The following is a 24911-nucleotide window of genomic DNA, read 5'->3' as shown; positions in this document are numbered from 1 at the left end:
TTCTTTATATGGATGACACTGCCTGGAGCTCACTCCTGGAGCATTACCAACATTTTCTTTAGGCCAGAGCTAAATTTGAACCAAGTAGTGTCTCACTTAGGTTGTCCTTCAGAGCACAGGTAGAGAATCACATGAGTAAAGACATTTCAACTTACTTTTTAAAAGATCTTATAGAAATATTGTCTCAGCAGCACCTGTCTTATGTTGTGTGGGCCGAGAGACAAGCAGGGTCAGACCTGGTTAATGCTTGGATGGGAGACCAGCATGAAATCCTAGGTTGCAGGCTAAATTGAGAAACCCAACATCCTGGAAAATGCAATGGTAAACCACTTCCACAATCCTGTCACTAAAACTACATGGATAATCTGTGAAATCACCAGGAGCCAAGCTTGATTCAAGGGTGTATTTACCCAGAAGAACAAGAAGGTTCTTCTGTTCTGTCAATTTCCAGGCAACTACAGTCATATAATCATAATCTCTGACCTTGGCAAATTAAATGATTATCTTGCAAGAAAAAAGCCATCATAAACTTAAGACAGAGTTACATCCTCTTCTTTATTAATTCCCACCTATGTGATAAAACCCAAAATGGTAGTTGATTACTTCTCACCAGATATTATCCATCTTTCCTGGTTAGTACTTGCATGGGAGATCATCAAGAAATTTCTGGGCTATTAACTAGACTGGGAAATTGAAAAAAAACACTATTTCTGTCAGGAAAGCTATTTAGATGTGTCCATGAAGCAACCAGGAATTGAGCTCAACTCAAGGGAGCCATTTACAGAAACACTATGTCAGAGAGAAGGGTTCAGGCCTGATAGGTTACACATGCAGAAACCAATTCATTCATCAATGCAATCCCTCTTCTTCAGCTTAAATTGACAAATTTACCATTTTATCACCCATTAATGAGACGCAACCTCGACTGCAATTGCATATTCATGTGAACCAGACTCAATAGCTACCTCTTTCAATGCAAAGTATTGATGGAAAGCATTATCCAGAACACTGCACCATCAATGGCTCCTTGTTAATCTTAATCAGGTGGAGAGTCACTCTCCTTGGAGGTGGTTTCAACCCTTTGCAGTTGGCAGACCATCTTACCTGTTGCCATTCTTCAACATGCCAAAGTGGGGGACAGTCAACTTGGTTGCATGGTTGTAAAGAGTGAGGCTTTGGATCTTTGCAGCTTTCAGCTCCAACAACAGAGCCTTCAGGTTGCTGGCAATGCACCTCTCTTGTCTGGATGCCAATGCCACAAGCGGCAGTACATTGTCTCCAGGGTCCTACTTGCCATCTGTTCCAAGAAATAATGACACCAGAGCCCTAAGCAAGCAACACCATGAACTACAAGAGGAATGCTTTGTGAAATGATGCCCACTGAGAGCCAACCAGGGAAATAAAAACAGTTGGGAATTCTTATTTGAGCCAAACACTATGCACCACACAGGACATCGTCCACTAATAAACTTTCATCATTCATGGCTAAAGCCTTTGTTAGGATTTACCTCAATGACACTAAGGAGTAGGCAAACCTTTGAGCTCTCCAGAACTTTTTGGAGAGGCAATGTTACACAGATACACACAAAAAATGTGGGCGATGAAGAAGAAATGAGTGTCTGAAATTTAAGCCAGATGTTTTAGTCATGAGGCTGATAGTTAGTTAGACTCAAGATGTAGACTATAGATTGAATGCAGTTGAAAGAGGCAGGTATCATCAACACTGAGTTACAGTCAGAGTTCAGGGATAAAGAAAATGGTTGCTTCCCCCCTCCCTTCTCTCACATCCAGGTGAAGCTCATAGCTGTCACACCTGGAAGAGACAGAAACAAAATAATATTACAGTCTTCACATCGGCCAAGTTAGAAAGTAATGTTTTCTGTATAAAAAGCCCACCTAGTTAGGCCTTGGTTGATCTTAAACAAGGTAAGCAAAGTCAGATCTGGTTAGGACTTGGATGGGAGACTTTCAGGGAAGACCAGAGCATTAGACTAGACTGGGAAGTTGAAAAAACATGCAGGAAGAATGGAATGGCAAACCACTTCCATATTATTGCCAAAGAAATTAGATGGGTGTGTCCTGAAGTTGCCCAGAGACAAGTTTGACTGAAAGGAGATTTTATATTTTACTAGGTTAAAATTTCAATTAAACCAACTCTGTAGTACCATCTAATAAATAGAAGACACCATCCATTGTATGAAAGTATAGTTTATCTTGGTATACAACAGTGAGCCAAGTATACATATACCAGTGTATTAGTACTGGGCAATTGTGAAGTGTCCCCAATTGAGCCAACTGCTTCAAGAAGCATGTTGTATCATTAGGTGACAATTGACCCTAGGACTTTCTCTATCCTCTCAGAAATATTTAGCTATGCTTGACATTGTTTTGGCATGGAGATGCGAATCCAGGCAGGGGAGCATTTCATCTATCATGCTTTTTGCAGGCAGCAAGACCAGGCCTGCAATTTCTGAATGTACACTCAAACTGTTTATGGAATTCAAGCATGTAAATATCTGATTCAGCACTGAAGAGAAGGCTAGAGTAATGTATCCCACCTTCTTCTTCAATACCACTTCTTAAGGAGATATGGATAAGCAAGATGAGCTACCAATGCATCATCCTCCCAGAGGGCAAAGGGCAATTCTCAGTCCTTCAACCTAGAAGGACTGGCATTTTGAGAAGAAAGAAAAATCATGCCAAGTGATATGATGCTTTCAAGACCAAGCTTGCCTGATTTCACCCAGCAGACAAAAGTGCTGCAGATGTTTTCTTCAGACGTCTTAAAGAAGGCTTGCCTCCCTACAACATGACCCTACTTTTCTAAGGTCACAGCAGTGCCTCCCCAAAGGCATTACCCAAGTCCTACCTTGGAGGACAAAGTCTTGTACTGCACACACGAGTCATTGGAGGAGGTCTCTTTGAACTATCACACAGGCTATCGTTAACGGTTTGCTTTGTCTCCTCATGTAAGCACACAGCAATGGCTTCTTGAGTTCCTGGGTTGTATAACAAGCAAGCAAGCAAGCAAGCAATTATTTTCAAGAAACATTAAATATTTTACAACAGAGAAGTATAGAAAAATATTCTTTCAATATATACTGTACATTCTTGAGCCATAATTTAAGCATGTGTGCAGGTAATACTTCCATGTTACCTGCTCTGATTCCTTACTGGTATTTGATGAACAGTTCTACTGTTTACCTACTCTTGATTTAGAATCCCCACCTCACCCCCCAGCGTTCAGCTAGATTTTGCCTTCTGCAACTTAAGATCATTATTCCAAAGATTGAAATCTGGGACAATGGAGAACAAGCCATGGTTGCCATTTGCATGGCACCCTTTGAAGAGTCCCATCATTCCCAAGCCCACTCTCATGGTCTTTTCTCAACGTTCAATATACTGAGTTCCCTCAATGTATCCTTATAGGACTTAGTTGCCAATCCTTGTTCATTCTTTTCATCCTTCTCTGAACCTATTCCAGTTTTTCTGAACCTTCTTAAATTTTGATGTCCAGATTTTTTTTTAAAGGGGGGGGGGGAGTCTGGCCAGAGGATATCAGAACTCTTACCTCCTATGATTTGAAAACTGTACTATTGATCCAGTCTAAAACTGACTTTTTTTTACAGCCACGTTAGCAATGCAATCTCCTATTCAGCCTCTGGTTGACTATAATTCTGATGCTGCAAACAGCCACCTCTGAGATGTCCAAAATAGAATTAACTTCATGGTGCAAAGCCTCTCCCTGACTGCAAGCTAGAAGAGCCATGGTCAGTCCTGATAGACTAGAAGGACAAATCTCTTGGTCCAATATAAGACAGCTCTTATGTTTCTAATATTGAGCACCCTCGTTTTCTGCTTTATCTGCCACTGGAGAAGAGTCATGTTTTAAGTGATGGATCAGCTGCTGAAAAAACTGGCACAGCCCTAAATTGCAAGCTTCAAATCCCAAAATGCAGAACACCATCACACTTCATCTCCTGGTATTGCAAACCCTTCTAGCAAATCTTGGGCAGAGTCCATTTTATGGGATGTAAAGATGCCTTGGAAGTCTCATACATATACGAGACTATAAAACAGGAAGTAATTCCCAGTGTCCTACTAAATGAAACACATTGAAGTCACTCGGTGACTGAGCTTTCATTGGTATTAGGTGGTATTGGGGAAACATACCTAATGTGATATGCAAGATTGAAAATGGTCATAGTTCAGGGAACCTGCTTCCTTCATTTTAAATGCATTTTCCCCTCGTGACTTTAAAGGGGCTACAAATCTGCTCTCAAGACAGCCTAATATTTCTTCTTTGTTAAAAGATTTACAAGATTTCAAGCACCTTTGTACTTTCACTGCATTACCTAATAAAAATGAAGAGCCTTGTCATTTGTAGAGTGTGTATACTGAAAACCTCAAATTTCATTCCATTCTGTTTTTTTTTTCACCTGTACAATGGCTAGAAAATTATTGCCATAAATATCTCTTCTCCTAATTCATCAGGAAGGGTTTTCTCAACACTCTGTCATCACTAAAAAGGCCCATTTTATTTTTAGCTGACTCTATGGAAATTGCAGGACTGGAAGACCTCTCCTCTAGAAGGTAGCAGTGTGTGTTTGATGACTTCCGGGTAATTAGTTACAAACTGGGTAAGGATTTTTGTTCCTGGATATGAGTGACAAGTGATTTTTATAAGAGTATCTCAAGCAGTTCCATCCGTCCCCAATCCTTCAAAAGTATATTATATCATAACTGGATATTACCCATGGGGTGCAAAGGAAAAACCTGAGGTGTAATTTGGAGGAAAGCATTTGGCAGGTACACCTTGTTCTTCATTAAACCACATTTGATCAACTGCATTGAATTTAAGCCATCAAATCTACAGCCACCACTCTTGAAAACTGTGTTATTACTATTATCATCATTACTATTAGCACAAAGCAGTTAACCTCTTCCAAGGCCATGTAAGTTCCGGAGCTGCATGCATGTTTCAGAATCTAAGGCTGAAGTCCCACAAGCATCTCCACTTAATCAAACTTCAGGGAATGAGACAAGGAAAACAACCAGTAGGATGGAGACCCAGGTTCACATCCAACCTCAGCCATGGAATATGTTTGGGTGCAGTCACTCTCTCCCAGCCCAACCTATTTCAAAGGGTGGTTGTTGAGAGAATAACACTAGAGGAAGGGGGGCTATGCATGCCACCTTGAGTCCCTGGAGGAAAGGCAGGATATATATCTAACCAACAACAAAACTTTCCTGTCACAATCCAAGGACTGTAAGTGTCAAACTGCGACACAACAATTGCAGCACTTACTGCTGTGTTTCAAACTCAGACAGAACCGCTCTGTACTCTAAGGACTTCAGTACATTCCAAATATAGCACAAATGCTTAATGCACATCCTTGATGGTTTCAATTTATAATAGGACAAACATGGAAGAATTGTAACCACGGACTTAGTATAGTTGGCAGAGGTGATCTCTATCCAACAAGCAATAATATTTAGGCGATGCAGCCTTTTCTGGATAATAAAAAAGTACAGGCATTTCACACTATAAGGAAAGAGGCACATTTATTAGCAACTGAATCATGGTCAAAGAACTCTTCTACTGTTAAGGTGAAGAGGCAATTTGAAAAAGAGAATTATTCAAAGCTTGCCACAGAGAAGAAATTTAAAATGAACGATCTCCTTGTTCATGAGCTTAATAAAGTGGGAAACAAAATGCATATAAAAGAAATTTGTAATATGGGAACCAGTATGGTTTGATGGCATAGTACAATATGCAAAACCTCTATTCCAATATTACAACCCACCCCCCCTGCAAAGGCTGATAAATGAAGACTGGTTCATTTAACCCAGTATTATTTTTACACTAATTGGCCCTGGTTTTCTAGGGTTCTATGGCAGCTGTCTAAAATTTACAAGGATCTGTTCCAAGGACTATTCTCACAGAGTCTCTTTAGTAAAATATGCTTACAAAAAAAGGATGGGGTTGGAAAAATTCAAGCAGCTGAACTATTCCCCATTTAGAACCAAGATATCTCCTTGGATATTAGAGGGGAGATTTTTTTGATCTTCTTTCTAATGGTTTTCCTGTGATCCAGTGAGGAAATGGCTTCTTCCACTGATAACGAGGAAGCTTGCAGCTGGCTGGTTATATAAGGATCTCCTGAATTTTTAGCAATCTGGAAACCAGCTATTACGCTTCCAGGAAAAGATCTTTTCATAATTGCCACCTACCTGATTCTTCTAATTGGCAACACTGGGAAATGCACTGTGGACCTTCTGAGCACATTAGGAGAATTAATGGTATGCTAAGTGTGTCATCTAGCTTCAAGACTGTCTATAAAAAACTGACAGCAGGGTTTCAGACAGAAGCTTTTCCTAGGTCTACTTGGAGATGCCAAGGATTATACGTACCTGAACCTTCTGACTCCAATGTATGAACTCTACCACTTAGTTACACTCTTTTTTTTTCCAATTTCAAAAGCCATTTTGTCATGGTGCATGGGAGAAAGGGAAAAGGCCAGTTCTAAAGAAGGGATCTGCTTCACCAAGAACAAGTTCTTCAGTTCTTTGAAGATATTAATTGTTACCACTTGTATGGCTTTTCACAATGTTTGGGGGGAAAACATCTTTAAATGCAAAATATGAAACTATAATACCTCCAATGCATGTAGCTGAGCAGGGAGTAAAGCCGATGTATTCCCAGTCGTAAAAAACATTACCAGCATCTTCAGGGTGTGAAAAAGGTGGTGTGTACGAGATAGGATCTCCATCACATGGTTCCAGGTGGCAACTCCGCTCAGCCAACGGTTTGGGTCCTTCACACTCATCATCAGGCAGCTCCACCTCAGCCTGAGTAAACGTGAGATAAATGCGGCACTTGACATCACGCATCTGAGTACCGTGACCACAAGAAGCACTGCAAGGGGACCACGGCTCAGGGATAAACCTGAAACAAAACCATATCATAAGAACCTTCTGTCTATATGAATAGGGTGAGATTGAGTCAACCGAACACCATCCAGCATGCTGTTACTTTTACTCCGATTCTCAGCTTAATTTGGCCTCTATTTTAAAAATGTTCTGATCATCCAGATGACTTTTCCATTCAACTCCTTTTAAGTGAAGGCATTTCACTTAAGAGTCAACTTAAGTCAGAGATTCTAAGGTCAACTTCTTAGTTGCCAAATGTTGTTAATCAACGACAGTGACTTGTTATAGTATTGAAACTCCACTGCAGAGTCAAACACTATATTTGAAACAAGAGTCAAGATGGGAAAATTTACACTGATTAATATGTTATATTACTATCACCATGTAATTTTTATTTTAACTACCAGCATTTTGATAGCATTCTGGTCTGAGACCATACTAAAGTTTGAATTGATTTGAACCTGGACAGCATAGTGGAACCATAAAATACTTCCCTGTGCTTATCCGAACCAGTCAGAAAACAGGGTATCAAATTTGGTCTTCACGGGGTATCAGATTTGGTTTTAAGTAACAAAACAGAAAACTCATTAAATCAATCCTCAAGTATGTGTGGATATACACAGTCAGCCACTACTCTAGGGAAAACTCCCACATGTGTTGGCAGAACATGATCACAGTCACCCAAATTAAATGGGGAACAGCAATCTTTGACAGCCTTCTAACAGTTGCAAAGATAATCAAGACTGGCATTTGTTAATTTTTTTTTCTCTGGGGAAAAAAAATAAAATTGCAGGCCTAAATAAGGTTGGAATACCCAAGGACAGAATTGGGAGTGGCAGCCTCATCCCCACCTCCTTTTTTCCTCTTTTTCATCCCTCCCCACCCCACATGGCCATACAGGGGATGAGAATTCTCTAGCCCCATTTTTGCAGAGTCGTTCTAGGACTTCATCTCCGTTCTGGAAGTACAAAGAGAGATTTCACCTTCTGTTACCCCTTCATTCCTGTTCACCCATCGTGGCTAACCTAGAGAGGTTAGTTTAGCCCCAACAAACATAGGGCTGTCTTAGGTTAAGACTAACCCTGCATCTAAGTTGTTGAAACTTAAAAGTTAGTCACCTTGCTCTTTTTTCCATCTCTGAGAAGGCTTTGACAAAATTCTGATTATATTTCAAAAGAGTTGAACGTTATCACGGCTAAACTCAATTAACCCATTAAAATATATATAGTGTTGTTATCTCACAATGGCTGGGAAGACATCCAAAATATGCAGATAACTGTAAGTTCAGATAAATGGAAAAGCTATTTACAAGAGGGCTCCATCCATCATTCTTTTCAGTGGCATTTGCATGAGAGGCTCTCCAAATAAATGGAAGTCACATGGCAATAACTGCTTGGCAGTTTCTGCACATAGGCAGAGAATTTCTGCAGGGGAGAGGGTAAAGACCCACTGTTACTCTCAATACTCAGCACAAAATAAATGGTCCATGAAGTCACTTTTGACAAGATCTAAGAACTAAATCATGGTCTGAAGGCATCTGATGCAGCCATCTTGCTAAAGTTAGAAAGCGTAATTCAAGAGAGCGCTTGAAAGAAAAGCTGTCTAGGAACCTTATTTAGGTGTCTTAAGTCCTCGTAGAAGAAGAGTGGGATATAAATGCAATAAACAAATAACCAGTCTTTCGGGGGCAACAGTGGAAGACAAAGGGAAGGGGGGCTGCTTTTAAATGTCTGACACTACCCATATGACACACCTCTCTACCAGCAAAGTATGAAAGCTTATCCCTCTTCAGACACTCAGTGCAAAGATTTCCATCGGCTGGCATCTTATTTTTGAAGAGTTTATGTATTTCTGTACACAACCATGCTAAAGGCTTAAGCTCTCTATATTTTCTTAGCTACAAGGTATTTAGATTATGTCTCTGGTCAATGGATGCTTGAGGTATCGCTGTAAAACAGCTGCACAAACATTGTTTAGTAGAGCCTCAAGTTTATAGTCAAAATCAGAGAGCAGCATTCACTATTAACAAGCTCAGAAAAATAATGTGGGTTTCATCAGCTGTCTGATAGGCAATAAAAAGGAGGCTAGTCTAACCTAGGACACTGTATCGTAGGCCAAGGATCACCTGGGTACCAAACTGGACTTGGAATGCCCTTTCTGGAGACCATACAGAAAAGAGAGAATGTTCAGCACCATTTTGGGTGAAGAGCATTAGCATATAGGAAATGGCAAAATAAAGATGAATGTCCCCCTGCCTTGGGAAAACTGGGAAGAAATTGGGCCATTTAACCCGTTTTGTTATATTTATTTATTGTAAACTATCCAGAACTTTCTGTTACAGCATGCAAGTATTGTTAAAAACATTCATAACTAAAAAAAAAAAAAAAGAATTAGGAGAGTTCCTAAAGTTTTGCTTAACTAAACCAAGAACAAGATTCTCTTGGCTTTTTGTCATTAAGCAGTGTACCGCAATGTCTTAACCAACATAAATATTTGACAAAGCTTGAATTAAAAAAAAAATAGATGCACTGACAGCAGTTCAGAATTCACTCCATATAGAGGCTGGTTAAGTGCTGAAGAGTATCCAAAAATAATGTATGATGCATTCTTTTGAAGCTTTGCATTTTTTGTTTCAAAATCTGAACCACAGAATGAACTCCTTTACAAGGAAAAGCGAACCGATTCTAAGCATTTTCCTTGACCTAGTGGGCCTTTATTGTAACAGGTTTTCCTGCTGCATATTTAGTGTCTAGGATCTTATAAAATCAGTAAGTGCAAATTTTAGCTTTTTAAAATTAGACGTAGATTGCCATTGGCTAAATCATGTGATTTTGCAGTTGGGGTCTGCCACAAAATTCAAGTCTTCTTAGAATGGAGCCTTGAAGATCAAAATTATGGTTCAAGTGCATTCTCTTCCAGTTCCCGTCACCATGGACAGAAGCTAGCAAGTGCATTGTGAGATACTGCCACACAAAAAAACCCCTCTGGTAATACTTTTCTACCAGTTCTCACCCAGTTTCATGGAAGAGAACTTGCTTTCAAAATGTATTTCATTATGAAGAATTGTGGTGAAATTTCAAAAGATGGCACACCATTTCATTCCTTTATGAGATCATCAATATCTACCATACGTGTGGTATGTCTCTGTGTCTCTACATTTATTTATTTCTGTCATGTATAAGCTGCTCAATTCCAAAAAAGCTGTGAGTGGCATGCAGTAATACAAAAATAAAATAGGGAATTAAAAGAAAAACAACACAACTCACCCGCCCCCACAAACCCAATAACAATACATTTCCTAGCCACTGGTACTCCAAAGAAAATAGTATCAGCTGGAACAACTGCCTATTGCAGGGAAAGAACCTGCCATATCTTCAGTCTCCAAAAACTTTCCCAAACAGCCAAGTCTTGGTGGCTTTCCTGAATGCCAACAGGGTTGTTGCTGACCTGACATCTGGTAAAGCACTATTCCAAAGGAGAGGGGCAGCTACAGGATGGGCATGCCCTTGTGCTCCCTTATGACAGTGATTCCTCAACAATGGGACTCAAAAGGTGCCTTTCCAACTAGATTCTATCGGATGAGTAGAAACTAATGGGAGAAGATGATCTTGCTGACAGCTAAAATCATCTCTCCAGTGGTCTGCCATCTCCCTGGCTTCCCATACTTTCATTAAATCCCACAAGAAGACAAAATGAAGGAACTCCTTACAGGCCTTTTTAGACTGGGGAGTATGGGCAGCTGAAGGGGCTTCAAAGAGGTGAAAAAATGTGTAACAGACAAGGGCAGTTGCATCTGCTATCACCAGGTCATGAACACCACCAAGAGACATGCCAGAGAAATCCTCAAGCATTCTAAGAATAAAGTAGAAAACCAGGTCTCTTTCACAGGGGAGGAAAAGGTTTTTAAAACCTGAACATTATATACCAGCACAGCATTAATTTAATATTAATTTAAACTCAGGACTTGCTTCTAGTCATGAATAAAGGGAACAGGAGATGGATCCCCAGGACTTTTTCTTGTTCACCTCAATGAATCATCATGGCTGTGTGCATGTGTTAGTCCAGGTGTGTGACCACTCAACGGCACCTATTATCACTCACTGGTAGCTAACATCTGGTGAAAATCTTCAGATGTGCATCTACAGATGTGAATATATGAATGGAAGCATTTGAACTGGCTAAATGAAATATGGAAACCCTATCACTTCCTCTTCCTTCTCCTCATCCCAAGTATATCAGCCTCTAAACTTGGCCTCTTTCAAGATGCAGCCAAGATCTCTATTTATTTAACCTTATTGAAAGGGGGAAAAAAAGGATATATGGAATCTTTTTATAAAGGATTATTGAAAAGCCTGCTGTAAATAAAGAAGGCTCAAGAGAGAAAAGTTTACAATAATGATGGGTTTCAACTATCACCACATTCTACCAGTAAAAACCAGAAAGGTTAAACCTCCATTTTCCTTGGCTTAGCTTTGCAAACAGTCTTCAAAATGAGAAAAAAAACCACCCTATTTTTCTAATTAAAATAATTTTTTGAAAGACTTTAAAGTACCCATTATATGAAATTCAGGACACATGAGTGGGCACATACACCAATCTCCACAGGGGCAGTAGAATTTAACTTTAATATATTGTTTTGGCATATCTTTCCTTCACAGGTTTTCAAATATAGCTGCTTTTATACAGTCTTAAAGCTGGTACTGCAACAGACAATTCGGATGAAAAGAAACTACTTTTGATGCACTAGGAACGGAACAAATTCATGTCCTTTCATCATTAAATTGCTTATCCTTTTCCAGGTACATTATAGAATCCAATCCCAGAAGAGGATTCGACGTGGATCTTGAGATGCTGCAGGTCAATTGCAAAACAAGGAAAATTAAATTCGGAGTAGTACGGAAGGAAAAGTCAGCCTAAAGGTTCATCATAGATGGATGGCTCCACCACTTTTGATTGCTCTCACTTTCTCGTTTTCCTGTTCGTATGTTTGCCATACTAGTTTGAGACCTTTTCATAAAATTAATTTTTACATATGTACAAAAAGCAACAGTTTTCTTAATGCACATATTTTGTTTACAAATTTTATTTTTATTTATTTATTCAAATCCGTTATAGCTGCTCAACTCTAATGGACTTAGTATGGCCGAAAAGCCACAGTTCTCCCTAATTTTACCTAATGTTATGCATTATTGTGCATTATTTTAATGCATAAATGCTCAAATCTGATGGTGTCAGGTCTGCAAACTAATTTCAGTTCAGCTGGTCTCGCCAGTCTATTTTTCAACGGCAGGCAATGTAAATGTGCAGGATCAAGACCATTTGCTTAGAAGCCAGCTTCAAGCTTGAGTCAGTTGCTGGTTCCTCCATCTGTTTACATAACCTTGCCAAGATCAACTGGACGAAGAAAGAAAAACGTAAGAGGTGGCTAGCCACGTTCAACTCCTCTTGGTAACTCCATCTCCTTTCCATTATGGCTCCTCCATAGTCATACAGGAGATAGGTAAAACTCACTTTGCAATGGCATCCCCACTCACTGGGCCGCCATGGATTTAGACAATTTCCCTTCCCATCTTCTGGAAAGAAAACAAAACTGGAGAAACAACCAAGAGCCAGCTACTTTTGATTGGCCAGAAGGAATTTGAAATGGTCACTCTCCAGTTTACCAGGACATTGGAGATTGTGTGTTATTGGCACAACTGGCTGAATTAATCAACCAAAACAGAGCTACTGGCCTAGAAATGAGTTAGGGCATTATGTACTTCAATTCTGTGAAGGATCTAAATGAAGAATGCTTAAATATCTGCAAGCACAGGAGAGCTTTCACAAAAACATCAAACAGCTTTTACTCTTCAGAAGCTTCTCTTAATATTTAGACAAAGACAGCTTCCTGGCAATTCCCAGCTGTTAGTTTGAATCCTGCCTTCATGTCTATGCCCTACAGTCCCTAGATATGTAGCTCCTGTACTTGATTAACTTAAGCAAAACATCTAGCAACACATTTACCAAAGGATGTCATACCTAAACAATGTTTCTGAAGTCTTCAATCCATTCTTTCAAGAGAAGGGAGGGAGAGAGAATGAGAATGGGAATGCTTGGATCACCAGAGATTTCCATACCATCACTGGCATTATGCATCACTATCATTCTTCTCTGCTGTCCCCTCTCCATGCAAAGGTCACCAATCATTCTTACAAGAGCTATTCTGGAATGAAAGTCACCCATGCAAAATACTTTCTGGAGGGCAACTCTTTGAATAGCTGGGAAGCCTTTGTGACACTTTTGAAACTTATAATTCAAACATTTTTTGGCTGCCTTTTTTTTTTGCCTTGCTTGAAGAGATCTGCTGGGAAGAACCTGAGACTTGAGCTTCAATGACAGACCCAGCCCAAGAAAATTCAAATGCCAGATGATCTGGCAGGAAATAGAAAACAGTCAGGAAAATGCATCAGGAGTTTAGTTTCCATATCAGAAAAAGAAAAAAAACAAACTCACATGGGTTCTTCAGACACTGTCCTAATCTCTTCCATTTCATGGGCTTGCTTGAACCAAGGCACCCTTGCTTCAACAGGGCTTTTCTCTGGAAGAGGAAATACATGGATGTTGGTCAACTCTGAGACTGGAGGTAATATAAGATGATGCTGGGGACATAAGGCTAATGCTGACCTTTGCAACATCTAAAGAAAGAAAATGTGTAAAAGGATGATGTTGTGGCAGCCAATGAAGTATAGCAGAAACAGAGAAAAGCCAAGCATCTGAATGTCCCATCCACATATCTTCTTTTCTAGAGTTTATTTATAGATACAGGCAGTAAAGGTAGCCTGGGGAGAATTATGAACCTTCTGTTTGCCTGGTGAATATTGAGTCTATTGAGAATGGCACATGAATTCTTTGTGAGGACTTCACATTCACTGTGTTCACTGAGTGAGTTGAATATAGTGAATATGCATCAGTCATGAAATCTAAAGATTATCTTTCCACAGGTGAAAAGAGCCCTTCATCAAAGAAGAAAGAAGAAATTCAGTATGTGTAAATATTTATTTAGGTCCTCACTATTGTTGGATACAAAGGGTCTTATCCGCTGTTAGAAATATTCTTCCCAATCAGCAGAAAAAGACTCTTCTGTCAAGCAAATATGCCTTCCAGCCAATGCTTTAACCACAGGTCATATTCCAGTTACCTTTGGGCTTATAACAAGGGACTGGCACAAGACATTCTTCTTTGATGTGCAGCTTGAGTTGAGGATTACAGCCACCTGTATGCTGCCCACGATGATCAATACATAGAACCACTCGGTAGCGTAGCCCTCGGCCACATGTCACGGTGCACTATAGAAAGGGACAGATCAGTCAAAAACTATGGTGGCCAACACATGTTGCAGTATTGCTACACTGCCCTTTGGACCACCCACGGTGTCTGGCCCTCATAAACCTGATTATCAGAAATGTTTGTCATCCTTCTAATCAAGAAATTACCATCTTCCTCCTGCAAGACCTAACTTGGTCAACTATCAAGTTTGCCAGATTTCTAGCAGCAACTATGGCTTGCAGAAGCCGGGTTATATTCTCTTTTCACTATTAATTTTTTTCAGATTTGGTTTCCCCCCCTGTATTTTAAATTTTGTACTTGTGTTTTATTGGCCTGGGACTGTAAATAAAATGAACGGAAGGTGACCAAGTAAATAATTAATTTTAAAAGGAATCACCCATACATTTCATAGAAACAACTGCACAATTTTTATTAACAGTTTATTGTTTAAAATCCATAACTGATTTTTAAATCCAAAATGACTTATAAATCACTGGGCAAAAAAGAAGGAGCTTTTAATTTAATCTTCAAATAGAGTTTGAACTAGGATTTTCAAAGAAAAAAGATCCTGAAAAGTATCTGTATCTGCCCCTCTCCTCACACCAGGTCAAAAAACAGAATTACGTATAAACTATTTAAAACACACTCTACTTTTTCTATAGCATCTCAAGTTCTCTTCTTCCTTTCAATTACATTAAAACAAATAAAATGCAACTATAAAACAAAAGCAGGTATTTGAAACAGATTAATAAAGACAGGCATCTCCCTTCTCTAGTAGCCTAAGAAAGATGAAATAATATTTTTAAAAGGTAAGGTAGAGGAGGGAGGGACTGGTTGATTATTGTAATTTTGCCTATTCACCCAATGAATATCACAGTCTTTGGACTGGGTATTTTCCAATGGTTTGGGTTTTAACCAAAACTCTAGGAATAAAGGAGGCATCACTGCAGCATGCAGGAAGTTCTAAGCAAGGTGGGGGTTTTGTTTGTAAAGTCAGTAGTGTCAAGCCCAGTAAATTTATACTTCTAAATATTTGGTGAATACCTTTGATATGGCTCCAGGACTTCCAATTATAATTGGTATACATTATTCATGGGGGTGATTGGCACCTTGATAGTGCTAATGATAAGACCATTTTCACCATCTTGGACTCTATTTTATATTTTACCTTTTTACATTTATATGTATTTATAGTTATATTTTACTGTTTTAACAATATTTTAGATTTTTATCTTTCATTGTTTGTAAACTGCCAAGAGTCGTTGCATACGAGTTGGGCGGTAAAGAAAGATGATAAACAAACAAACAAACAAACAAGTTTATTGTTGTTGTACTTTGAATTTTTAATTTTGCATTTGGAATAGGCTTGATGACTATGCTAAGGTAGGATTCTAAAATAAACGCATATATTATTTGTGTTTTCTCCTCCCAAACACTCATCAGCAGGTTTCTTATTGTTGTGTAATATGTTTGGAAGAAAAAAGAGGTTACCAGAACACACATACTCCAGTCATATTTCTTGGAATGCTGATACATTCAACTTTGAGGACCATCTGTCCAAAAAGCTATTTCTTCAAGCACTGCAACCTTGAATCGCAATAATATTGAAAAATATCCTGGAGGTTACATTTATTTGTATGCAACTATTAAGGCTATCAGTTGTATATACACCCAAATATACATTCTCTGAAAGGAAGTTTCCATATAACTTGCCATCAATAATCCTAATAATTGTCTATATCTGAAAGCAGAGGCATTTTCTCCCCCAAAGAAGTTTAAATATTCTGCTTTCTTACCTGTGACCACTCCAGAGCTATCCACTTAGGGCAGTCATACAGGTTGCAAGCTTGCATGACTCTGGGTTTAGGCGCATACATACATTTCCACTCCTCTACATGCAATATCTCGCCATGCATGGTCTCTTCCACACAGACAAAACTTCTCCTCTGAATGCCACCTCCACATGAAACTGAGCAAGCAGTCCAAGGATTATGCTCCCAGCTGTGTGAATTAAATAACAGCATCACAAGAATAGTAAACTGAATTTCTATCTGGTTTTTAGATGCAAGTGATAATGAAAACTGTAGACTGTTTTTTCCCTTGGCCATTGATACCCGATGGCATGCAAAACATTTCGATTTCAACCAGTTGCAAATCTGAAATAGTGGAAACAAGCTATTTTGACCATTCTGGACACTGAGCTCAAAACAGCTTGTTCTGAGCTTGAAGCACTTCCCCAATAGTCAAAACAGCCCATTCTGTACACAAAATACCCCATTTTCAACTCAAAAGAGGGCATTTCAAACTCAAAATGTTTGTGTTAAAAAATGCACACCCTTAACACTTAAAACAGTTGGTAGCAAGACTTGCTACTGAATCCCAACAGCATAATCCAATTTTATGTGGAAATTTTACACTTCTTCCTGAATTCCCCAAAATCCCTTCTTTTAAAATCCTTACAATAAGCAGGATGATTCCTAGATACTTTTTGCAGGGAGCATAAATTCATTCCTGTCTGAACAGAACTTCCAGAACCTTTTAATTTCAGTCTCTTCCAGAATGACCTCAAACCAGAGTCATTTGCCAGATTTCAGGAGCACAGCACCTACAAGGAAAAATTCTGGGGAGCAGTTTCTCCCTTTGGAAGAAAAACTGAAGATCTGGAATTGAGGGATGTTTGCAGATCAGGATTACAATACTGCACCAAGGACTAATACAAGAGAGAAGGCAGAACCCCAGATTTGAATTGTGGCTTCAATCAGCTAGTAAGCTCCCCAAATGATCATGCATCAGTCATACATTTTCTCAAGAAAAGTGAGGACCAATACAAGGGAAAGCTCTATTTATATTCAAACAGTTCCATCAATAATTATGACCAGTAGCTTCCTGATCTATGTTATCTGAAACCCGAGAAATCAGAAGACAACAAAAAATATCACTAAATGCAAATTTTGTTCCCCAATTGGTGATGCATCTATTTTTTAAAAGTCAGGACAGCTAGGAGTTAGTATGTAATAATCTAAAAAAATCCAGAACTGCAGTAGGCAACTGGCTCAGCAGGCTGAATTGAAGCCAATTATACCGACTGCATAGCTCAGACAGTATCCCACTGAAAACTTTTCTTTGGAAGTCATAGAGATATTCTGAATAAGTCAAACCGAGGACAGATGGAGCAAAAACCTATAAATTCAAAAGGTACATTCAAGTAACTGCTCCCAAAGATGCCAAAGGCAAGGCGAGAATGTTCCCTGTCTGAAATGATTCATATAACTCTCCACTTGGAATAAATTAATCACATCATACACAAACTGAACATGAAGCTCGCTGCATGTCGAGTGTTGACATTTAAACCAAACTTCCATGATCAAAACCAGACAATACATGAGAGCTTATAGCTAATGATTTCACCATCACCCCTGATAAATATGCTCATCTGCTGCTATCTTTTCGTTAGCTTAACCATGGGAATGATTGATGAGATATATTACACCCCAAAGGCTAGTTTTTAAAGTATTCCACTGTTAGTGGAGCATTGCGCTAATGTAGAACACTCCAAATGAACTCAACAGGAACTTGCAGAGCTGCAGGTTACAAGAAGCCACAGGGGGCCGCTGAAAAAGGCAACCCCCTCTGGATGGCTCTCCTATTTTCACAGATATGGAAAATTAACCAGTGTTTGTACATTGCCCTGATCCCAACTTAGCTCAAGCACGCAGGCACGAGGCCAGAGCTATGGAGCAGAGGCAGAGAAATCTGCAAAAACTAGAGTGTTGGCCTTCTGACACCCAGATTAAGACATGATTATTCCCTTAGGCTTGCAATGGTAATTTCATTTCTGCTACTTCTAATTTTGTTCCTGTTTTGTAGGTTTCTTCATTTCGTCTTTGTTGTAAATTGTTATTGGCCATTGGTTCTGAAGCTGTAGTTTTACACTGATGGGTTATGTCTTTCTGCAAGCCACCTTTACAAGGCAGCCTTGTTATCTTTTTGGCAAACTAATGCACAGGTCATTATGAGGTCAGGGTATCCTATACTAATATAGCATATGAAAAGAGAAAGGGATACACATTCATATAAAAACATAAGCCGCCAGGAGTCACCACATGCGAGTTGGGCAGCCATATAAATTTGTTCAATCAATCAATCAATCCAGAAACATACTGGTGTCCCAGATTAGTTTCAGGCTTGAATAAAATGCTAGGAAGTTGTTCTCAAAATGTCTAGATCCATGTTAAGCTCCCAGCTTGCTATTCTATGGCACTGCAAGACGTTAAAAGAGCAGGTGACTTCCTATTCTTTAAGATAGGAACATCTGAGTGGGCATCTGCACCAGTGAGGACATGACAGGCGTCTGTACTAATTGCTCCTCCTGGGGAATGTGCAGATAGTAGTCTACAGATTATTATTGTGAATAATACATGGCTTTTCAGTAGCAGTTTATAATCCAATAGTAGAGACTTTGGTGCAGTCAGGATGTCTGCAGCAACACAGACATGAAGCACTTCAGACATTTTAAATCATGACTAGGAAGTAAAGAAATTTTACCTGTCAAATGCAGTGATTAGATTTGAACATGCCATAATGCAATGTGGATGTATGTACAGCACAGGTTTTTACAGCTGCATTTCTTTATTTCATTAGTTCAAATATACGTGCCATATCCCAAATTCCTGGGAGCATATTACAGGCATGGCAAAAGGAGCTGCAGGAAAGGGAATGCACTAGATGTTTTCCAGAGGCTGAGCTGGTCAAGGGACTGCTTAGCACTCCAGAAAGATTTTAAAGTTTAAAATCTTTTGGAATGGCTTTAAAGGAGTATGTGTATACAATATGTGTATGTATGTAGAACTGGGAGGGGACATGAAGTGTGGGAATTTTTTTTTCCTGTTTATTTCTCAAGATTTCTCCATCTGTTTAAACATTCCGGTGGTGCATTTACAGCCTGCGTTATGGCTGAGGTCATTCAAGATCCTCTGCATATGCTAGGACTTCCACCCCTCTCTACCCCAAGTCCCTCATTTGACTAATGAAGTCTGCATCATGTTCTGCTGGATCATAAAAGGAAACTTCCATATGGTTCCACCATTTATAAACATTCAGAACTTAAAGGGAAGAGAGGATGCAGTCAAATCCAAGCCAACTTCTTTGTCTTAGTTTTTGCTCTGTCCCTGGAATTCTACCTGCCAGGTATGAATTCTGTACTGTAATGGCTGAAGGCAGCAGATCAACCTGGGATGAAGCTGCTGTGACTTCATAAGTAGTGAACAAAGAAACTTCCAAATGAAATCAACCTGAGGAGAAATTGGTTCCTTCAACTCTGAAGGAGTGGTGATGTAGAGAGTATTGGCTAGTGACAGTGAGAGGTCATTTTCTTTCTAGCTGTGCAGAGTGCTGATTGGTTGTCCATTGGGAAATCATGAATCATGATCATTACTCCTGATCTAAATTCTTCCCTCCCTCACTTACTGTTGAATAAAAGCAAATGGAAATAAAGTTGCCTGCAGCCTGACCTTAATTTCTCCAGTTCTTCTGTGCCATGGTTATGGGACACAGATTTTTTTTAAGCATTTGGGGGAAAAAAACCCATCAAACTCACAAAGGTGACGATAAGATAGGCACATACACTATGGGCGATGCAGCATGTTATCACTTTCTATAGGTAGAAATCTATCAATTATCCCCAGTTTTTATCCCACTGAAATTGGAACAAACTGAGGGTTCAGTCCAGATCATTTGTTTATTAATACCTTTTGGGAGTTGCCTTTATTTAGCCAGCTTCCATATTGTACTAAACAATTATTATCTGATGCATATCTTGCTAATGGGATACCTGCACTTAAGTAGGCAAGAGGATTAATGGGGAGCTGAGTATTTAAATGCATGTACTCTGGAGTGAGTTTATCTCAACAACCAAATGTCATAGACGGTCAAATTCAGACATCACCATCTATGGCAACAACGAGCTCCTTGTCTTTGTCTTCAGTAAGCAGGAGATTGCATGTATGAACTCATAAACCAAGTGCACTACAGTAGGCTATCAATGGAATGCTAATAACCTGTATCTTGTAGGCGTCATACATACCGGGGAAGTGGCTGGAAATGATCATAGGGCATGATTTCCTTAAAGCCATCACTGTGAATAAAACACAGACATTTGCAAAGTTATTTGCCAGATGCTGGATTAAAATTTTCCATTTGATAAATTGATTTATAAACAAAATGCACACCAAGTTTGGGAAAACAACTCAGTTGTACAGTGGGTGTTCTCTTCTTGGCTGATGTACTGTAATCGTTGAACTTGATTTTCCCAAGGAGGTAAGGAAGGAAACCACTTAGCTAACGAAGAGGAATATAATTCCTGAACTTTTTGTAAAAACACAACTCTGCAGCAGTAATTCTCCTAGTCCCTGAGAAGAGTTGGTGGGGTGGTGGGGAGAGAGACCTGGAAGCTGATTGTACTTTAGAGATTTATTACATCCACAATTAACTCATTGTGCCTGAACAGAACACATTTATAGTCTCCTCAGTTCTTAGCTATAATTGTGGAGGTACAGTGGAGAAGCTTCAGCAAAGGATCGTTACCTTGTCGTGGTGCTGGAGCTTGAGCACCTCAATGATGCCATGACTAAACCATGAAGGGCCACCCAAGATGGGAAGGTCATGACAGAGAGGTCAGACTAAATGCGATCCCTGGGGAAGGTAATGGCAACCCACCCCAGTATTCTTGCCATGAAAACTAAATGGATCAGTACAACCAGAGATATGTCGGTATACCATCGGAAGATGAGACCCCCAGGTCGGAAGATGGTCAAAATGCTACTGGGGAGGAACAGAGGATGAGCTCAACTAGCCCCAGACGTGATGACGCAGCTAGCTCAAAGCCGAAAGGACGGCTAGCGGCCAACGGTGCTGGTGGTGAACGGCGAATCCGATGTTCTAAGGATCAACACACCACTGGAACCTGGAATGTAAGATCTATGAGCCAGGGCAAATTGGATGTGGTTATTGGTGAGAGGTCAAGATTAAAGATAGACATTTTGGGCGTCAGTGAACTGAAATGGACTGGAATGGGCCACTTCACATCAAATGACCACCAGATCTACTACTGTGGACAAGAGGACCACAGACGAAATGGCGTAGCCTTCATAATTAATAGTAAAGTGGCTAAAGCAGTGCTTGGATACAATCCCAAAAATGATAGAATGATCTCAATTCGAATTCAGGGCAAGCCATCTAACATCACAGTGATCCAAATAGACGCCCCAACCACAGATGCTGAAGAAGCTGAAGTAGAGCAGTTCTATGAGGATCTGCAGCACCTACTGGACAACACACCTAAAAGAGATGTTATTTTCATCACGGGAGACTGGAATGCTAAGGTGGGCAGTCAAATGACACCTGGAATTACAGGTAAGCATGGCCTGGGAGAACAAAACAAAGCAGGACATAGGCTGATAGAATTTTGCCAAGACAACTCACTCTGCATAACAACCACTCTCTTCCAACAATCTAAGAGACGGCTTTATACATGGACTTCACCAGATGGACAACACTGAAATCAGATTGACTACATCCTTTGCAGTCAAAGGTGGCAGACATCTATACAGTCGGTAAAAACAAGACCTGGAGCTGACTGTAGTTCAGATCACGAACTTCTTCTTACACAATTTAGGATCAGACTCAAGAGATTAGGGAAGACCCACAGATCAGCTAGATATGAGCTCACTAATATTCCTAAGGAATATGCAGTGGAGGTGAAGAATAGATTTAAGGGACTGGACTTAGTAGATAGGGTCCCGGAAGAACTATGGACAGAAGTTCGCAACATTGTTCAGGAGGCGGCAACAAAATACATCCCAAAGAAAGAGAAAACCAAGAAGGCAAAATGGCTGTCTGCTGAGACACTAGAAGTAGCCCAAGAAAGAAGGAAAGCAAAAGGCAACAGTGATAGGGGGAGATATGCCCAATTAAATGCAAAATTCCAGAGGTTAGCCAGAAGAGATAAGGAATTATTTTTAAACAAGCAGTGCGCGGAAGTGGAAGAAGACAATAGAATAGGAAGGACAAGAGACCTCTTCCAGGAAATTAGAAACATCGGAGGTAAATTCCAGGCAAAAATGGGTATGATCAAAAACAAAGATGGCAAGGACCTAACAGAAGAAGAAGAGATCAAGAAAAGGTGGCAAGAATATACAGAAGACCTGTATAGGAAGGATAACAATATCGGGGATAGCTTTGACGGTGTGGTCAGTGAGCTAGAGCCAGACATCCTGAAGAGTGAGGTTGAGTGGGCCTTAAGAAGCATTGCTAATAACAAGGCAGCAGGAGACGACGGCATCCCAGCTGAACTGTTCAAAATCTTGCAAGATGATGCTGTCAAGGTAATGCATGCTATATGCCAGCAAATTTGGAAAACACAAGAATGGCCATCAGATTGGAAAAAATCAACTTATATCCCCATACCAAAAAAGGGAAACACTAAAGACTGTTCAAACTATCGAACAGTGGCACTCATTTCACATGCCAGTAAGGTAATGCTCAAGATCCTGCAAGGTAGACTTCAGCAGTTCATGGAGCGAGAATTGCCAGATGTACAAGCTGGGTTTAGAAAAGGCAGAGGAACTAGGGACCAAACTGCCAATATCCGCTGGATAATGGAAAAAGCCAGGGAGTTTCAGAAAAACATCTATTTCTGTTTTATTGACTATTCTAAAGCCTTTGACTGTGTGGACCATAACAAATTGTGGCAAGTTCTTAGTGGTATGGGGATACCAAGTCATCTTGTATGCCTCCTGAAGACTCTGTATAACGACCAAGTAGCAACAGTAAGAACAGACCACGGAACAATGGACTGGTTTAAGATTGGGAAAGGAGTACGGCAGGGCTGTATACTCTCACCCTACCTATTCAACTTGTATGCAGAACACATCATGCGACAAGCTGGCCTTGAGGAATCCAAGGCTGGAGTTAAAATTGCTGGAAGAAACATTAACAATCTCAGATATGCAGATGATACCACTTTGATGGCTGAAAGCGAAGAGGAACTGAGGAGCCTTATGATGAAGGTGAAAGAAGAAAGTGCAAAAGCTGGCTTGCAGCTAAACCTCAAAAAAACCAAGATTATGGCAACCAGCTTGATTGATAACTGGCAAATAGAGGGAGAAAATGTAGAAGCAGTGAAAGACTTTGTATTCCTAGGTGCGAAGATTACTGCAGATGCTGACTGCAGTCAGGAAATCAGAAGACGCTTAATCCTTGGGAGAAGAGCAATGACAAATCTCGATAAAATAGTCAAGAGCAGAGACATCACACTGACAACAAAGGTCCGCATAGTTAAAGCAATGGTGTTCCCTGTAGTAACATATGGCTGCGAGAGCTGGACCATAAGGAAGGCTGAGAGAAGGAAGATTGATGCTTTGGAACTGTGGTGTTGGAGGAAAATTCTGAGAGTGCCTTGGACTGCAAGACGATCAAACCAGTCCATCCTTCAGGAAATAAAGCCAGACTGCTCACTTGAGGGAATGATATTAAAGGCAAAACTGAAATACTTTGGCCACATAATGAGAAGACAGGACAGCCTGGAGAAGATGCTGATGCTAGGGAGAGTGGAGGGCAAAAGGAAGAGGGGCCGACCAAGGGCAAGGTGGATGGATGATATTCTAGAGGTGACGGACTTGTCCCTGGGGGAGCTGGGGGTGTTGACAACCGACAGGAAGCTCTGGTGTGGGCTGGTCCATGAAGTCACAAAGAGTCGGAAGCGACTAAACGAATAAACAACAACACAGTGGAGAAAAATATATATCCAGAGCCGTGGATATTAACCATCTAGCTAGGGGCTTTATTGCCTCTTATAGAAGCTGCTGCTTCCCAAACACCACTGTGAAGTCATTTTTCCTTCCAGTCCCTCCTTAGAACCTGTTGTTCCAAAATTCTACTGGAATGAAAGAGGCTTCCAAATGGAAGACTCTAGACACTGCCAAGCTACGGTTATTGTGCTGCTATTCCCTCTTTTCCACAACACACAGAAAATGTGTGAAGTGGAAAAATGCAGGGGGCTTACAAGTGGAGGGGGTCTTCAACCTGGACATCTTTCTCCTCCTACCTCATCACTGTCAGCCCCTCAAGGTAGACCAGATCAGGAAAGAGACTCCACAGGAAAACTAGAACTACATCGAGATAGGCTATAATAATAGAATCTTGCAAGCCTGTCTGCATCTTCCCTTCCCTCCCTTCAGCAGTCAGTGGTCTGTGCATGTGGTGGGGGACTAGTCTGAGTCTCTCCTGCCTCTCTGGGCTTAACACATGTTTCTTCTGCACCTGGTGTTTCCCTAACTGTCCTAGCAGTCAGGAATCACGCTGAGACGAGGAATAGGTCTCTAGTGTTTATTACTGCTACATAAGACAGAAAATGCTAACGAACTGAAGAATCATGGGAAAAACCCAGACAGATAAACCCCCAAAATTAAGGCGGGTCTAATCTGTGTCTCTTTGAATGGCTGTTTAATTCCTCAGTACTACACATGCGTTTTCCCCCCTGGATAGAGGCCCCTCCTGCTCGCCATCAGTACTCATGACACTAACAGTCTCCAGATTCCTTCTCCAAGGTCATCACCCCAGGTCTCTACACTTATAAAAGACCTGCCTGGAAGTAGGAGGCCTGCAATGGAGGATAT

General features: G+C 40.3%; 1 protein-coding gene across 1 annotated transcript in view; it reads right to left on the bottom strand.

The window, feature by feature from the left end:
- Nucleotides 1-24911, bottom strand: part of ADAMTSL3 (ADAMTS like 3) — a 205551-nt gene that overhangs the window by 26562 nt on the left and 154078 nt on the right. The window contains exons 11-17 of the mRNA XM_063313955.1: nt 20321-20371; nt 16035-16239; nt 14111-14258; nt 13426-13510; nt 6660-6949; nt 2870-2999; nt 1105-1297 (exon numbers count right to left, since the gene is read on the bottom strand). Coding sequence (XP_063170025.1) covers nt 1105-1297; nt 2870-2999; nt 6660-6949; nt 13426-13510; nt 14111-14258; nt 16035-16239; nt 20321-20371 — 1102 coding nt within the window. The remainder of the gene's footprint in view (nt 1-1104; nt 1298-2869; nt 3000-6659; nt 6950-13425; nt 13511-14110; nt 14259-16034; nt 16240-20320; nt 20372-24911) is intronic.

The sequence above is a fragment of the Candoia aspera genome, chromosome 13 (assembly GCF_035149785.1).
Source record: "Candoia aspera isolate rCanAsp1 chromosome 13, rCanAsp1.hap2, whole genome shotgun sequence".
In the NCBI taxonomy this organism is placed as follows: domain Eukaryota; kingdom Metazoa; phylum Chordata; class Lepidosauria; order Squamata; family Boidae; genus Candoia; species Candoia aspera.
Note: the sequence above shows the minus strand (reverse complement) of the source record. Positions and strands in the feature narration are given on the sequence as shown.